The 18694-nt window shown below is 37.5% G+C and overlaps 1 protein-coding gene across 7 annotated transcripts in view; it reads right to left on the bottom strand.

The window, feature by feature from the left end:
• Positions 1-816: 816 nt before the first annotated feature.
• Positions 817-18694, bottom strand: part of RNF2 (ring finger protein 2) — a 69468-nt gene continuing 51590 nt past the window's right edge. For all 7 annotated transcript variants that reach the window (XM_054693417.1, XM_037506301.2, XM_037506299.1 and 4 more), the window contains exons 2-7: positions 12489-12577; positions 8619-8779; positions 8043-8258; positions 3513-3785; positions 2220-2391; positions 817-1653 (exon numbers count right to left, since the gene is read on the bottom strand). In XM_054693417.1, coding sequence (XP_054549392.1) covers positions 1552-1653; positions 2220-2391; positions 3513-3785; positions 8043-8258; positions 8619-8779; positions 12489-12575 — 1011 coding nt within the window. In that variant the 5' untranslated portion in view covers positions 12576-12577 and the 3' untranslated portion in view covers positions 817-1551. The remainder of the gene's footprint in view (positions 1654-2219; positions 2392-3512; positions 3786-8042; positions 8259-8618; positions 8780-12488; positions 12578-18694) is intronic.

Raw genomic sequence — 18694 nt, 5'->3', positions numbered from 1 at the left:
AAACCAAAAACTTATAAAAACAGATTTTAAGTATTTTCAATAAAATGGTAAAAAATTTAGTAAGTCTTAAAAGTTTTTATACTGTGCTGGACTGAAGATTTGAAACCAAGCTGGCCCCAATCTGTCAAAAATGACAGGTAAATATTCACAATGAGTAGAAAGGCTTTAGTTATACTGGAGGACCACTTCCAGCAAAAACCCTGTAGGGTTAACTACTCAATGCAAACATGTTTTTATAAATACTGTGATAATATAAACTTAGAAACATACCTTGAAATCAGGACAGGGATGGGAAAAACAACACAAGTCAATCTTATTTCTGACCTGTCATCATAAATCCTTCTGGATCCAAATACCCAACACTGTCCTCAATATTTAAGTAAATTAGGAAGGGTAGAATGACTTCACCCTACCGACTGACATTCTTCTATAGAATTATCTTTTACTACATATCAAGGCAGGGCTCAAACTCCATTAACTTGCTTCTCTAGAGTGTAATTAGCAGAGCACCAAATTTATAAATATATATATGGCAACCCAAAATGCTAATAAACACATTTTTCAAACAGATGCAAGCTTATTCCCCATTGTTATTTCTATGTGCCATGTTATTCTTGAAACTTAAGTGGCTACCAGAAAGAAAAGAATTAGGGAAGTTTTGAACATATCTTGTACTTTTTTTCATCAAGGCTAAAGTGCAAAATATCTCTGTATTTCTGGTATTTTAACAGGGAATAACATCAAACACACGTAAAAAAGGAACTGAAGTGACAGTAGAACTAATACAAAAAAAAAAAAAAACCACTTTAAATACACACTTGAAGACTATGTAAGACCAATTTAATTTTTTCCTTTCTTCAGTGAATCTGTAATGAGCCAAGTTCTCACAGAACTTGGGATTTTGTTTGATTCTGTTTCCCAGGACCAGACAATTCAAAATTAGAGGGGAAAAAAAAATATGGAAAAAATAACATTGCATGACAATGGACACTAAGTTCATAAAGAACTTTTTTAAAATGAGATATTATGGAAGAAAATACCATGAAAATAATAATCCTATGAGAATTGTTTTTTAAGCACAGTAAATTTGAGCCTTGGTCTTCATGAAGATACTACAGCTTATATAGAAAACTATAAATATACAAGACTCCAGGAAAAAAAGTCAAAATACATTATTATTTAACATTCTATAGGCCTAGAAAACTTTTCAGGGGGGAGAAAAGGATGGCCAATTGATTCTTAAGAATACAGAACTATGAAAAATTCCTGGGTCAAAAAGGGTGCTCCAAATGGAACCATACTTGGTGAAAACATATAACCTAGATACACTTTTAAAAAGGAAAAAAAAGTACTGAATAATTGCAGTCCCTTCCGAAAAGGAAATCTTAAATTAAGGGGAAATGAGTTTAATAGTGTAAACAAGTCTGGCTCAGAAAGAAAACGGAACAACATATCCAAGATTCTGTCCATAAAAGTAAAGACGATACATCTTTAATATTAAAGAAATAGGCTATAAAAAAGTTCACTCTCAGAATTGGTTTTAGGAAAAGCTTATTTGTGCTCCTTTGTGGGTGCATAATAAAGTTCCATGGGTTTGTTCACTTTCCAGTATTTCTCACTGACCAATTCCAAAGAAAAAGAGCCATTTAATACCTAAAATAAAAAAAAAAAGGAAAGAATTGTGAAAATGTTCAAAGTACAGCAACAGTGAGATGGAACATAAAAATCTTTTTTAGAAAAAAATCTTAGAATAAACTTGTTACTTACAGTGTTCATAAAAGAAAAAAAGAATATGAAAAAGTTAACTGCCCTGGGCCTCCCGGGTGGCGCAGCGGCTTGACGCAGCGCTGTGAAGCTGTCCGCAGCCTCTGCAGGGTGGGTTCGATCCCAGCTGGCAGGGGAGATACCCACATGGTGCAATAGACCTCTCCTGTCATGCCCACTGCTCCCCTCAGCAGTGCATTTCATCACTCTGCCTGTTCTGTTCCCCGCTCTGTCTCTGGTGGATCCTCTCACCCTCCTGCATATCTGGCCTGTACCCTGGTTCTTGTGTGCATGAATAAATAAATCTTTGGAAAAAAAAAAAAAAGTTAACTGCCCTGCCGTTCTTTCTCTCTCTCAGGGTCCAATACCGTCTTGTTAGGCCCCACCCTCACATGCCACTCTCAGATGGTCACCTTGCTTCCACAGTGTCAACAGTCTATTTTTTAAATACTCACAGTGAACTGGCCGCTGGCTGTTGCTATGTAAATGGTATACTGCTTCTCACTGGCTGTGTCGAGGTTCATCTGATTTGATTCTCCTTTGCTTCGAAGTTCTTCTAAAGCTAACCTCACAGCCAGATACTTGGATAAGTGATCAACAGTGGCGTTACCTGAAGTCTTTATGTATCTGGAAAAAGAAACCATGAAAAAATTAATTTCTAAATAAATGAAAAATTCCACTTACATTACAGAATATATTTCTAAAAGCAATACAAAGGGCCTCCCTGGCAGTGCAAGGGGTTAAATCGCAGCACTATGAAGGTATCAGCAGCCACAGCAGCACAAGTTGGATCCCCAGCCAGGGAGATGACCCACATGGCACAGTGGACCTCTCCTATCTGGCCCGCTGCTCCCCTTAGCAGTGTATTTCAGTTCATCTGCCTGTTCTGTTCCCCACTTTGTCTCTGGTGAATCCTCTCACCCCCCACACCTTTGGCCTACACCCCAGCTCTTATATGCATAAATGAAAAAAATCTTAAAAAAAATAGTAATAAAATAAAGGCCATACAAAATGTAAACGTCCCAATTATAGATGAAATGCCAAAAGTTTACTTCCCTGTTACCTAAAAATGTATTATTGAAAAGCTACAGAAGGAAAAGTATATACTGTCTACTGGGAAACAAAAGCTCGCTCTATCTTACCTCTCAAAATGAGAAAAAATTTAAAAAATCAAACAAATATACATAGTACTTACTAAAAGGGGGTTGGGGGAAGAACATACTCCTCAGCCCTAATGATCAAAGTTCTGCTGTCTATTTCAGCAAAAATAGTACAAATATGCACAATTTCTTTCTAAAAATTTTCTGAGCATAAAAGTAAAAATCTCAGAATTTTTTAGAAAGTATGGCTCACCATAATTCAACCATTTGCCCAATAAGTATTTGGTGTTTATGAGTACTCAGTGGCAAGCAGTGTGCAGGGTGGAGTAAAGCAGTCATCCTTGCCAGCATGAATTTTAGAGCCTAATATTGCTGTTAAGAAACTTATTTTTTATTGAGGTAACTAAAACTGGTTTACAACACTGCACAAGTGATCATTTTCCCTTTTTATTTAGTTAGGAAGGTAATTCCTTTCAGCTATGTGACCATGAGTATGAAGGAAGAAAACAATCTGGGCAGCCAGAATATCCAAATGAAGCCTAGCAATCAACAGAATGACAAATATTGTGCTTATTTCTTATGCAAAGTTGACTTTTAACTTTGAATTAAACACAAATTCAGATCATCTAAAACTAACCCACACATTACCTTGTCTGCGCACTGTCATCTTTTTCCATAAGTGTGGGATGAGGCCTGAATACTAATTCAATTTCACTAGCACCATCCATTACTGGATCAATTGCCACTGTTGCATTGTTGTTATCAAGCTCAAGCCCAGAATCATCAGATGTTTTGGTCCGTTTGTTACTAGGTCCTGCTTCTTGATTGCTGTGTGTGGAGGCATTACTACAGTGCGAACTGTCACCATTGTCTTCTGCTCCACTACCATTTTCAATCTGTTGTTTCTTGCCACGCTGTAATCTATTTAGGGGTATGGGAGGGTAGGAAGCATTGTATAAAATTTACATTCAGGCTTTTTCAATGCATCAGTTTTAAAACATGTTCACTGACCTTTAGAATTCTAAAAGTATCTCGTTAACTGAATTTGCTCCAAGTTGCATGACAGCATTGACTTCCAAAAGGTCTAGAGAATCTCACTCACACACACAAAAATTTGAATGATTTAAACAAGTATTTATATTCACTTAGTAATTTTCTTTATTAGACAAAAAGAAAAGATTATCAGAATTACTAGCCAAGCTTTATTTGTATTTTGATAGTTTTGTTGAAATTTTAAATCTAAAGGAAAGCATAACCATATATGAAAATTTAAAATTTCTGAAGGATATTTATGTCTCTTATATTAGAAATTCTAAAGGAAACAAGATTTAAGAATGATGAGCATTCTTTCCCTACAGACCTCATGCAAAGTCTGATAATACAATGCAAAATTATTTTAATAAAGAAAATGTTACCTAAATGAATATAGAAGTAGCTCTCTAACAACCTCAAATACTAATAAAACCAGTAATTACAAGTATTTTGTGTAAACATCTCATTTACTTACTAAATGAGTAAACAACTGTCAGGGGAGTTTCACTTCAATTAAGGAAACCAAAGAAACTGTGGGTTGAGTCCCATGGTTGGTTATAAGTTAGTAAGTTCCAGAGCTAGATGGGGCTAGGATATAAATCCTTCTACATTCTCTTTACTATACTACCACTTTTTCTACATGTATATGCAAGGAAAGAAGATATGACGAAGAGGAAATATAAAAGAATGACATGCACTTCTACGAATGGTGTCATTATCACCTATTTATTGGCAGAAAAAGGAAGTAACAAGTCACTGCTTAGGAGACATGCTACACACATACACACACATCCCTCCACAGCTTATAGATCGAATCAAAACTAAGAGGGGATAATTAATATATGTTAAATAACAAAATGATGACTCAAAAGATGTAAGCACATACCACGATCTATCACTCGGTCTTAAAAAAGAACTCCTCGTACACGTGCTACAATACATTATGCCAAGTACGAAATGTCAAATACTATATTGATTATACTTAAATGAGGTAACAGTCAAATCATAGGAAAGGAGAATAGAATAGCAGTCAGCGTGAATTGAGGGAAAGACAAGAAAATAGGGAAATCATTAGTGTGTATAATGTCAGTTTTATAAGATGAAGAGTTCTGAAAATTGATCAAACAGCAATATGAATGTACTCACTTACTGAACTGATAAAAAATGGTTAAGATGGTAATTTGTACAATGTTTTTCATCACAATTCAAAAAAAAAAAAAATGTGAATAGGCCAAACTAATGAAACAAAAAAAAAACCAACCAAAAGTAAAAATATAAATACTATATTTAAATATGTATATATCTAAATATTGTTTCAGATGAATATAAAGTAACAGAGTTAACTTGTCTTAATGTATTTATTTTTATCCCCCAGTTTCCTAAAATGGTTAGAGATGACAAAGCTAGATTAATTCATGTAGCATTCATATAACAACGTTCAGATAATGGACATCAACAGTCTCAGATAGCCTGCATTTATCAAATCATGTCTATAACTCTAATACTGTTCATGAATTACATCAACAAACTAGAATTCATATGAGGAATAATAACGGAATTAGGAAAGTGACTATTTAGGCCTTTAGAGAAACATGAGAATGTGTATCTGGATAAAATTATTTGAAGAATGAGTAGACAGATGTAGAATAATTGTAGAATCCAACTGTAAGTATTTCAAAAAGAGCAGGATGTTATTCAGAACATTAATTTTAAGTCAATATTAAGGAAGAATTTTTTTTTTAATTCATGCATTCTAAAAATATTTACTGAGCATCTACTGCAAACCAAGCATGGTTATATGTACTGGTGTTAAAATACTGACACAGTATTTACCCTCCTAGGGTTTATATTATTCTAGTGAAGCAGATAACGAATATCAGAGAATGGCAAGTGCTGTGAAGAATATGAGGCAGGAAGGGTAAGCCAATATGAAGCCTTGGGATCTATAGAAGACAGGAGCTTAGCAGGTAACTGAAAAAATAAGAACATATGTCATGCCAATAATCAGCAAGAAGAGAGCTGGTAGGGGCCTCCCTGGTGGTGCAGAGGTTAAAGTCTCAGCACTATCAAGCTATTGCAAGCCACTGAGGCATGAGTTCAGGTTCCCACCAGGGAGTTAACCCACGTGGAGTGGCAGATCTCTCCTGTCTTGCCAGCTGCTTGCTCCCCTCAGCAGTGTATCTCAGTAGATCCACCTGTTCTGCTCCCCAGTGTCTCTGGTGAATCCTTTCAACCCCCACACTTCTGGCCTATACCCCAGTTCTTGTGTGCATAAATAAATAAAAACAAATCTTTTTTTTTTTAAAGGAGCTCCTAATGGAGCAGAAAGCACAAAGGTCCTAAAGCAGAAGCAACCTTCGTGAGTGCAAAGAACAGTAAGGAAGCTGTAATGTTATAAACAAAAGAAAGGATCTCCCACCACTAAAAATGTTCCAGCAAAACCAAAGGACCAGATTTTGCAAAGAGGATTCTTTCTCCTGGTAAAAGATTAAGTTGAAAAACCATTAAGTCCTTCCAACTCTTAGGAATATATAAGTCTTAAAATAAACACAGTCAACATTTAACATTTTACTTTGCTAAGTGGAGTTGTAGGACAGTTTAACGTAGTTAGAAGAGAGCGTATCTTTTAACCTTTAAGCTGGTGGTTACAGTTTGCACTTTGGAACCACTTCTACAACCTTAAATACACCTGAAACCCAAAGGTTGATTTGCATGGTCTGGGATGATACCTGAGGCTAGTGATTTAAAAGCTTTCCAAGTGACTCTGAATTTAAACCAAGGTGAAAACGAGTTGAGATGGGTCTTTACTGGTATCCCCTAATTTGGAAAATGACACCTCTCCCTGAGGTTTAAATGTATTAGGAGATGTCAGAGAGGAAAAAAGAACAGGGTGAGGAAAGTGCTCAATTTAAATAAGGTCTTAGAAACAATCATTAAATTCTTTTCACCTTAATGTGAATAGAAGCTACTAGAGGTTTTGGAGAAAGTATGACCCAAAATCAGACTTCTGATTTAACAGAATCACTCTGGTTGCTATGTTGTGAATGGACTATGTGGGGGTAAGCACAAAAAAATAGTAAGACCAATCAGAAGGCCCTATCAATATGTCACGGAAAAGATGGTGATGGCCTAATACATGAGTACATTATGGAAAAAGCTAAAAATATTTCTTTACTCACAGACTGAAACATAGAGAGGGAGACAAAAGAGAGATGTTAAAGGTAATTCCAGGGCCTCCCCAGTGGCGCAGCAGTTGAGCGCTGGGCTGCGAAGCTGCCTGCAGCCTCTGCAGGGCCGGTATGATCCTCAGCCCCTGGCAAGGGTCCTACATGGCGCGTAGACCTCTCCTGCCGCACCCGCTGCTCCCCTCAGCAGCGTACTTCGTCGGTCTGCCTGTTCTGCTCCCTGCTCCAGCTCTGGTGAATTCTCTCACCCTCCCGCACTTCTGACTGTACCCAGTGCTTGTATAAATAAATAAATAAATCTTTATTTTAAAAAAAAAAAAAAAAAGGTAATTCCAAAGTTTTTGACTTATCAAGTAGGAAGGAACTGCCATCAGCTAAAATGATCGCGATTGAGGAGAATAAAAAGTTTAGTACTGTGCATATTAAATTTGAGATAAAGAACATACAAATAAAAGATGGTTTTGGAGCAAAGAGAACCAGGAGAATATGGTCCCCTTGAAGCCAGATGAAGAAAACTATTCAAAGAGATAAACTGTTAAATGCTGCTAAGGAAGCTGGGGTCTAAGAATCAGCGATTAGATTTCACAATGTGCAAGTCACCCATGATTTGAAAAAGTTGATAAGGCACTGAGGGTAGAAGCCAGGAGTGGAAGGCTGACTAGCAGGTTCAAAAAGACATGGGAGAACTGGAGACACTGAGCACAGGCAACTCTTTCAAGGAGTTTTGCTCTAAAGAGAAAAGGAGAAACAGAATGGTAAATGGAGGAAGAGTAGATAAAAGAGTCTAGCATAACCAGCCTAGCATTTTAAACGCAATACCCTGTTACGTCTGGAGGCATATACCTACATGTAGAATTACCATCTGCACTACATTTTAAACTTTTCACAATGGAAGCTGTTAAGTAAAGCCAAAATTTAATTAAGTATTCAGAAAAAACAGCCTTCTCCTCTGGCCACATACCTGTTCATAGCCTGTATCTTCAGTCCCTCCTCAATGCTGTGACTGAGTGCTTGCTGATTATTGTGCTTATTAATCCTGGCTAATACTCTCTCTTGATGAGCTTCATACTCATCACGACTTGGATAGATTTTGCTGATGAGTGCATCAAAGTTTGGGTCTGGCCTTAGTGATCTTTTGGAAACTAGCTTTTTCCGACAGGTAGGACATTCTTTATTGCTAAATACAAAGAGGAAGAAAAAATGTAAATAATGCGAGTATCTAATACAGAACCTTTCTGTATTCAAATAACTTGAGTAAGTCAGAGATTTAAATTTATTAACTTGGATGTTCTTGAAAATCTGACTTGTGAGTCAAGATTTTGAAAACTTTAGGCACTCTATACTTACCAAAATAGAAAAATTAGACCACTTCCCAATGACAATTTATATATAACCATATTAGAAATAAAAATAACTAAAAGCTAGGCTTTAGAAATATTTCCAGTTCCCAGATGAGTACATATAGAAAATCTATTTATCAAAACCCACAGAGCACTGTTCTGATACACTTTATCTAAAATAACTCATTTCCACATACCCACTTCTGAGGGCTGTGATAATGCAGTCTGCACAAAAACGATGCAAACACTCCTTTGTAGTCATCGTGTTCTTCAACATATCCAAACAAATTGGGCACATTAACTCACTGTGTAGACTTCGAGGTGAAACCACAATTTCCAAGCCATCTGTTATTGCCTCCTGTAAAAAAGTCACCTTAAAGTTAATTATAAACAAGTTCAAACATAACAAAAGTATTGAAAATGATAAAAATGAGTATATATGTTCTTTTCTTTTTTTAAAGATTTATTTATTTATGCATACAAGAGCTGGGGTACAGGCCAAAGATGTCGGGGGTGAGAGGATCCAGAGACAGAGACAGAGTGGGGAACAGAACAGGCAGAAACACAGTGCTGTTTCAGTCAGAAACACACTGCTGAGAGTAGCAGCGGGCGAGACAGGAGAGGTCTGCTTTGCCATGTGGGTTGTTCCCTGGCCGGCCGGAATCGAACTCATGCTGCAGAGGCTGCAGATTGCTTCATAGTGCGGTACTTAACCCCCTTGTGCCACCAGGAAGGCCTATGTTCTTAGAATCCAAACATCACCACTGCCTACTCACAGCTAATCTTATTTTAATTATAATCACATCTAACTCCCCTCAGTCTCACCACCAGTGCACTACAGAAATGTTTTAACTTTAGTGCCCAAAATAACAAATTAACATACATAAAAGATAACTAATGGTAAATAATAAGCCTGGTATAATTAAAAAGCATTAAATTTGGAATGAGATGTTTTGGTTCTAGTTCCAGCTGTAATAACTAATTATGTGAATTAATTATTTGTTTCCTTATCTGCAAAATGAAGTTAGGAGTAAATAAAAGATTTTAAGATTCCAATACAAATATTCTCTAATTTACATACAGTTTAACAGAATTTCATTTTAAAATTACTTCTTGAACCTTAAAAAAGTCCTGGTCCACAGAAGCAGTTTCATACAAAGTGGTCTGATTCTCAGGCTAACCTACAAACCAATGTAAATCATAATACATCTAAAATGTAACACATATTACCATTTCTAATTGTCATGTTGGAAATAAAATACCATGATGCATTTTGAGCTCCCATGCAGAACTCTAGCACAAGTCTCCCAATGCAGCATACAGTGACTCCCCTCTTCATCACCACCACCAATCACCCTTCCCAAAGGTGGCACTAATCTTTTTTAGATTACCTAGCTCTAAAACCACCACTACTGCTTCTTATGAATTGGAAAAAAGGTCTAGTGGATAATCACTGAAAAAGTAAGATGCAGAGAGAAATAAGGGCTTCCCATATGCTACTGACATTTCCTGTCTCCTGTGGCTCTCGAACATATTTGTGTTTTCTCCATAAGGCCCAAGATGTGACTCCAGAGGAAAGATGGAGAAACTAAAGATACTGTCCAAAAAGAACTCAAAATAGGGCCTCCCTGGTGGCGCAAGGGGTTCAGATGCAACCTGTGAAGCTTGCCGCAGCCACTGCAGCATGAGTTCGATCCCCAGCCAGGGAGGTGACCCACATGGTGCAGCAGACCTCTCCTGACTCGCCCGCTCCTCCCCTCAACACTGTGTTTCAGTCATTCTTCTTGTTCTGTTCCCCAGTCTGTCTCTGGTGAAATACTCTCACCCCCCACACCTCTGGCCTGTACCCCAGTTCTTGTATGCATAAATAAGTAAATTTTTAATTAAAAAAAACTCAAAATATATTTACATTTACAGTAACTACGATTATGGAGTATCTATCATGTTTCAACCTCTATAAAAGCACTTTCTATATTTTATTTTAATTTTGTACACACTTTTGATTAGGAAGTATAATCTCTACTTTATAGCTGAAAAAACTACAGAGAATATGATGATGACTCAACTATGTAATGAAGTCTGTTTTTTCCTTTTCAGAACTTGCCTAGAAAAATCCCAACCCTGGATAAACTCAATAGTCCACGTTCTCCACGCCTGTACCCGTGTAGGTGTTAGCACTGTTGGAGAAAGAGAAGAACCAGAATGGTAACACTAAAACTTCCCCCAGCCTTAAGCAAGTGTTCAACACTGCTTAGCAACTGGTTTTCTCTAACAAACTCGTCTTACCTCTCACACTACACTATTTTATGTCTTTCGATCTCTCTGCAGACTTTTCTCCACCCGAATATTCAACAGATTACCTTACTTCAAATTTCCTGAGAGCTTTCTCACTTTCTCTCTACCAAGTCTTTATAAACAATTTCCTCTTTTTATCAAAGGTACATACCTTCCTACCTTCTCAAGTTAGTCCCTCTGATTATCTTATTTATTCTCAAACTTCAGCCATCTCCCCACTAATTGGTTTAGATTAGTAACTTCATAGTTGAATACTGAAATGTGAATGGTGCACTTTAGCAGCTGTACATTGTCAGATATAACATGGCTACAAACCAAGAAGTGAGTTGTATGGTTGCATACCAATGAGTGAGTAAAGGGGTCAAAAGTCATGGGGACCCCCCCCCCAGGTCCATTCTGCTTCATGGTTAACATCTGACAAGATTCCTACCAGAAACTAAGTTGCATACCAGGAAACTGAGCAAAGGGTCATTACTAAGATCCCCAGGCTGCTTATCTCAGGTCACGATGCTTCAGTAACCCAGTATACACAATTTTTGGGGCCTCCCTGGTGGCGCAAGGGGTTAAGTCTCAGCACAATGAAGCTAATGGCAGTCACTGCAGCACCAGTTCAATCCCCAGTCAGGGATTTACCCACATGGTGCAGCAGACCTCTCCTGTCTCGACAGCTGCTCCCCTCAGGAGTGTATTTCAGTAGATCTGCCTGTTCTGCTCCCCACTCTGTCTCTTGTGAATCCTCACACTGCCCTTCTACACCTCTGGCCTACACCCCAGCTCTTGTATGCATAAATAAACAAATCTTTTAAAAAAAGAAAACTTTTGTAATTCTCATCTCAGTCAACCTCTCAGCAGTGTACACGGTAATTATATCCTCATTCTTAAAATGCTTTTCTTAGATTTTCATCTCTCTCCATTTCCCTTTTTTTGTCTTTACCACTCACTGCTCTTTCTCAGTCTCCTTTTGCAGTCTCCTGTTTACTACTTAACTTCTAATTGTTGATGCTCCTCTGGAATATGTTCTGGGCCCTCTGCTCATCTCACTATAGGTGACCTTATACATTTCCACTACTTAAAATGTACTAACAACCCCTAGAATTTCTTATTTAGTCTAGGCCCTTGGTTAGCATCTCTGACTGTCTTAAAGGCATATCAAACTAAGAGTTCGGTTTTGAGCAAGTTCATCTCCTCAAACCTATTCCTCCTCCAGTCTTTCTGATCTTTAAGTAATTGAACAGTCTTCCCTAGTCCCTCAACCCCATACTATTTATTATAGCACTGAAGTCTTCAACTTTATACAACTTCTCAAATTCTAAAGATATTTATCTGCTTAATGTCTATAAACTTCAGGGGCTGGTGCCACACATACTTTATTCACCTTTGTTCACCTACTGACTAACTTGGCAGCAGGTAGAATATGTACTCAAATTATTTGTTGGTATTCATTTATTTATACAAGAACCGGGGTACAGGCCTGATGCGCGGGAGGGTGAGAGGATTCACCAGAGACAGAGTGGGGAACAGAACAGGCAGACCAACGAAATACACTGCTGAGGAGAGCATCAGGCGAGACAGGAGAGGTCTGCTGCACCATGTGGGATTCTCGCCAGCTGGCCAGGATTGAACCTGCACTGCAGAGGCTGTGGACAGCTTCACAGTGTGGCGCTCAACCGCCTGCGCCACCAGGAGGCCCATCAAGTTTTCATTTTCTAAAACTTGTATCCCAGCTTATGTAGGTCTCATACTTCCCCTTAAGTTATCTCAGTCCACATTACCTGAGGTGTTCGCTGTAATTCATATAAACTGAGTTCCCATGTTTTGCTTAATGGCTGTGTTCCATTTGTCTGCACAGCTTGCGACATTGCTAGAAATGAAAAAAAAAAGAGTAAAAACAATTTTAGTATTTGAAAAGGAAGTAAATTTCAAACTTGATTTTTATAAGTATTGATTCCCAAGCGTTAAAAAATAGAAATTACAGTGGTTCCTCAAAAAAAAATTAAAAGAAACCAAGCTCAAGAATCTATCTACTTATAAATATTAGATATTTGAGAGCAAGAGACTATCGCTTATTTTTGAATGCACAACAACTGGCACACAGGAAGTGTTGTTTTTTTTTTAAAGATTTATTTATTTATACAAGCACTGGGTACAGTCAGAAGCACGGGAGGGTGAGAGAATTCACCAGAGCCAGAGGGGAGAGCAGCGCAGGCAGACTGACGAAGTACACAGCTAAGAGGAGCAGCGGGTGGCAGAAGGGGTCTGTGCGCCATGTGGGACTCTCGCCCAGCAGCCAGGGATCGAACTAGCGCTGCAGAGGCTGCGGGCAGCTTCGCAGCCCAGCACTCAACCACTGCGCCACCAAGGGAGGCCCCACAGGAAGTGTTTAATTATGAAATGAACGTATAGAAAAATGTCTTCACCCAAAACAAAAAATGTTTCTGAAATTCACGGTCATAGAACTTAGAATTAAACCCAGAAAATTTCAGGCTCTTCAGCATGGCCTAATTAGTTCAACTTTTGCCCAAGATACAAAGTTCACTTTAAACCATCAGTCATTGTGCCATTCTGCCTCTGCTTTCACAGAGCTACTCATGAAAAATTCCCTACTTAGTAAAACTCAGCTTATAACATTCAGAAAGCTCACATTGCTGAGTCCCAAACTACTCATCCTACAATTGCCTTCTGGAAGCAAACTGATTAGTTTAATAATTTTTCTACATGACAGCACTCCATTTATTTGGACACCATTAAGGTATCCCACATGATTTTTTCTTTTGGCTAAAATACTGTAGGTCCTTCTGTTCTTCACCATTTGACACAATTTCAAGGTCACCATACCACCCTAGCTCATTAAATTCTGCCTTTCCTCTTCTGCTTTCTTTTTATCCTCTTCTGTCTTTGATAAGGTGGATGGGGTCTAGTAAACAAATGAGGAAGATGTTATTAAAAAACTAGCTGCTGTAGGTTCTTGTTACAGGTTCATAGCCTAAAAAGAAATGCATATACAAGTGATAGTACAATTTGACAAACATTAAATAACAATAGAGAAAAATATCTGGAATACTGAGGAGTTCCCAGGAAAGGAACAGGAATTTTAGAAGTTCAGCAGAGTTAAATTAAATAAGCTTTAAAAAAGAAGAGATTACTATACGAGAACTCATACAATAGTGTAGAAGGTAGAGGAATGGAAAACAACTAGCGGTAAGACCAGTGAGCAGCTATTGCAAAAACCTTAATTATATTAACTATCTGAACCAAAGCAGGTGAGTATGGAGAGTAAGATAGAATTAGATAAACAGACCATTGAGTGATACATAGAGCATAAGGGTCAAATATATCTTTGGGAAAGCAGTCATTCTTTAACTGAAATAGAAAACAAAGAAGAAAGGGGTGGATTAGAAGTAGAGGTGGTACACACACTGAATTCATTTTTTTTTATAGACCACTGAAATAGAGTGGTCAAGCAAACAATGAGAAAGGAAAATCCAACTCCTACCTAAAGACACAATCTACACTTGTGTAAGTCATACTTTCTACACCAAGAAATAGAAATAAAGGAAACAGATCTATTTGTATTCAAGAAGGTGAATTTCCCACACTCAGCTAAAATCATTGAAACAAATTTGTTCTCAAGAACTGGTCAAATTTGCTTTGATTAGTAAAAGCACTCACTGAAAGTTAAATTCGACCCCTCTCTAAAATTCAATATATCTGTCTCCTCCTTTAACAAATGTTACATTTCCACATGAAGTTTCTCCCTTTACCCAGACAGAAAATTAAATAAATATGTACAAACTTACCAGATTTGAGTGCTTTTTGTATAAAATTTTGAGGTTGTCCCCTACCTTAAGGACTTACTTTTGCTTATTTGACCTAGTGGACTCACAAACAAGCAAGTATTCTTCAAGCTCTTTGTGCTTGAAAAAAAATCATCTTTCCGCTCCATCATGATCACTCAACAATGACCCTAGCAGTAATCAAAAATCTGAGCAATTTTTCACAGAGCTCTTGCTACTAAACTTTATTAATCCTAAAATTAGTACTTTGGTTTTTGGGAGAAACCCTGAGAGCTTTGACTCCATTCTCTGAGAATCATAAATTGAAAAAAAATTGTGATAGAAATTTCTCTTTAGTGAAATGCTGTCTTCAACATTTACCAGGATTGAATGATGGTACAAACTACAAATTACTGTCTAGTCAACCTTTAGAAGTTAATGGATATAAAAGTCGCATTAGACCAGTGCCTGCTCTCAGAAACAACAAACTGTAGTGACACTCTTAAAAATCTTCATGAGGAAATTCTCTCAGAGACTACTTTAACGTAGGAGGCCTTTTCTCCTCATCTCTCTATTCTGGTAGTAAAAGTTAACATGAAATTTGCAATGCACACACTATCCTATCCTAGTGGACTAGTATACTGAAAGGGTTTCTCTGTATCTACACTGCAAATCTCTCCTGCCAGAACTCCTACTCTGACTAGGCTAGATAGGCAAAATTTCACCAATGGTGATTTATAATTACCTCAGCTATTACTGGGAATTTTGGAAAGACAAATATAACATCTAACCTAAGCTCCTGGAAAGGAGAAAATGTCCCAAATATATAATGGCCAGCCTTTCTGACTGGTATGTGGAAGCCTCAAAACAAAATTCTGACTTCAAAATAACATCCCATAAAGATTCTCTGGCAAAAATAATAATAATAATAAAAATCACTCAAATGATCTGAGAAACTTGGCCTTGCCATATACCAAAACAATCCTGTTTTAGCATCAACATTTCATTTCTATTCTTTGGTCCCATCTCTCTCCTTCCTTTAAAATTCTAAATGAACTGCCCTTTCTTAATGGTCCCCTCCAAGAAAACAACCAATGCCCCAATATCTGCTTAAAAAAAAAAAAAAAAAAAAAAAGACCCTCAGCCTCTAAATATGCAGGACCAATTTATAAAGACACTGACAAATACACAACCATAAAAATAACTGGGACCTCCCCTGGTGGCACAGGCGGTTGAGCACCGTGCTGTGAAGCTGTCCGCAGCCTCTGCAGCGCCAGTTCAATCCCAGCCAGCAAGGGTCCCACATGATGCAGCAGACCTCTCCTGTCGCACCCGCTGCTCCCCTCAGCAGTGTATTTCGTCAGTCTGCCTGTTCTGTTCCCCGCTCTGTCTCTGGTGAATCCTCTCACCCTCCCACGCATCTGGCCTGTACCCCGGTTCTTGTATAAATAAAAATTCTTTTAAAAAAATAAATAACTGGAAGAGATACCGTTCCATATTAGCAAATATAAGGGATGTGTGTGTGTGTGTCTGTGTATGTAAAGAACAATATCCTAATCATACTGCTCTAAAGATGACTCTGGAATCTAATTTCTTGTCACTGAATTCAAGGTGAACTACCTATAAATATGGGCAGTCAACTTATAGATACATATGCTGTTATTTCTAACATAAATCCTACTACAATATAATGAATCTCTCAAAGAACTGAAACTACTCAAACAGAAGGAATTTCTAGAATGACAAACCCTAACCCATGCCCAAACTTATATCTATTACCCTGGGGCCAACTATAAACAAAATACGTAAATTCTTCAGTCTGTAGCTTACCCCAATAAATTAATAGGAAATGCCCAACAAAATATCCTATTGAAGGCTTGTTTCCAGAGATACAAATTCTCCTGCACATAACCACATTATATCTGATTTGAATACTTATGTTCCTGTGGGAAATAAGATTCAAGGAAGTAATTCAGAAGATAGTTGAGGTTGTAAAGTTTCCTAGTATCATTTAGAAAAACTAGGATATCCATGACTCTGAACACATGTTCCAGTCTCTGTTTTTATCTGTATTACAATCATATGTTCCCTGATATCTGGAGTCTTAAATGCTACCACATGGATGCTATTTAACCAGATAATTGAGCAGGTAATGCTAAAACCAAAAAACTAAAAGACAATCTTACTGATCACCGAACCACCATCTCCATTTTTAATAAGTAGACCTGAAAATATTTATCCTCTGACCTGGCCAAGGAGGCCAAAAGGGGATCTGAGAACGAAAAATTGCATTTTTTACCTCAAGATAAAAAATTGCATTTTTTACCTCATAGATATGGTTATATTATCCAAATATAACCATAAAGTTGTAAATGCTACTCTGGCCTGAAGGACCAGACATGATCCACAGGTAAACAGGAAGCTCAAATTTCTACTTTTTGTCAATCACTGAATAGATAAGCTCTCCAGAATTAGTACCTGTTTTAGGTCAATACACCATTTTGCTTACATTTAACCTAAATTCTACTTCCCCTGCCCCCAATAATTTATATCCCTTTCTGCTCTTTCCTTTAGAAAGGAGAGGTTGTAATTCTACATGTAGCGCCCCCTTGCTCAGGCCAGGAATGTGAAAAACAACAAGCTATTTTTCAGACAGGAGTGAACTGTGATTGATAAATAATACTGACAGTCATCTCTGTATGAATATTAATGCATAGACAAAGCAAAGAAAGCGGAAAGGAAAAAGAATTGGTGGTCTAGATGATAACTATAATCTGAAAGGTTAGACAGTAAAGAAGATAGTAGAAAGTGGGAAATGAGGTGTCAGGCAAAGTAATCTTAAGCAGTCAAAGTAATCTTTTTGCAATTGACAAGAATGTTCTCTGCCTGAAGATCCTCGCAGCATAATACAAGATCTATATCTATGTGGGGACCAATCCCCAGTTTCAACGCCTAAACTATACTTCTAAGAGATACCCAACAAAACAGATGTTTCTTGCACAAAGCAGGCACTCAAATATGTCTGGAGAATGTACACATGAAAAGTTATCATTAGTCTGGACAAGATTAATTTAGTAGCAGAAACAGACTATAAATGTGAGAAAAGGTATAGTCACAGGTAAATTTTGAAAGCTGGCAACTTCAATTACCAAAGGGGAAATATCAATAGGATATTCCAAATGCTCTTTTAGGGACTGCAATGCAAATAGCCATCATTCATGCTGACTTTACCTGTCTTCACATTTACTGCAGATTACACAGTCCTTTTACAGAGGAACAAAGTAGCCTCAAAAGTTTTTTCCTTACAGCACTCCTAAAAAGTGTCTGTGCCCATATGCCCATACAGCAAAGAGTAATAAGCAAGAGATAAAAACTTTCCATGCATTCTACGCCAATTTAGTTATTGTCTTTAAAACAAGAAAAAAGTTTTACTTCCAGTTTTGCCTATAAGTCACCCCTCAGTTCTAACAAAAGGCTGAACAGACTGAAAAAAGCAACTCTCCTTTAAAAAATGTATCTTTTGTGTTATTTTTGTTGTTTTAGATAACATTAACCTTTCCGTGTCAATTATCTGCATTGAGGCAATACTGCTTAAACACTGGATTTGTTTTAGGGGCTGTAGGTTCAAACCTCTGCATACGTATGTTTTCACCCCATACCCACCACAAAAGCCCCAATATACCCCTTTTCACCATAGTCGACTAGGATCCGCCTTCTTTTGCTCCCTCCCTACCTGGTAGCCTCAGTTTTGCAGTCACATGCCAACAGTTTGTTATCACTAATCATCACAGAAATGCAAATCAAAACCACAGGAGATACTATTGGATTGTCACAAAAATCATGATACATTTTTGCATAGAAAACATACATCCCTACTTTTCCAACAACCCAGTATTCTCACACCTGTAAAAATGAGCCATATCAAAAAGACCAGAAACAAGAGTTGAGGAGGATGTGAAGAAAAAGGAAAGCTCATACACTGTTGGTAGGAATGTAGCTTGAGGTCCAGTATGGCGACGTCTCAAATATTAAAAATAGATCTACTATGACCTAGAATTCCACTCAGAGGTACCTACCCAAAGAATACAAAAACAAAAATTTGAAGGAAAATATGCACTCCTATTTTCACTGCAGACCTATTTACAATAGCCAAGTTATGGAAACAACCTAAGTGCTCAAGAACAGAGCAGTGGATTAGAAAAATG

Source organism: Talpa occidentalis, unplaced genomic scaffold (genome assembly GCF_014898055.3).
Source record: "Talpa occidentalis isolate TD23 unplaced genomic scaffold, MPIMG_talOcc4v2.1 talOcc4.12, whole genome shotgun sequence".
NCBI lineage: Eukaryota > Metazoa > Chordata > Mammalia > Eulipotyphla > Talpidae > Talpa > Talpa occidentalis.
Note: the sequence above shows the minus strand (reverse complement) of the source record. Positions and strands in the feature narration are given on the sequence as shown.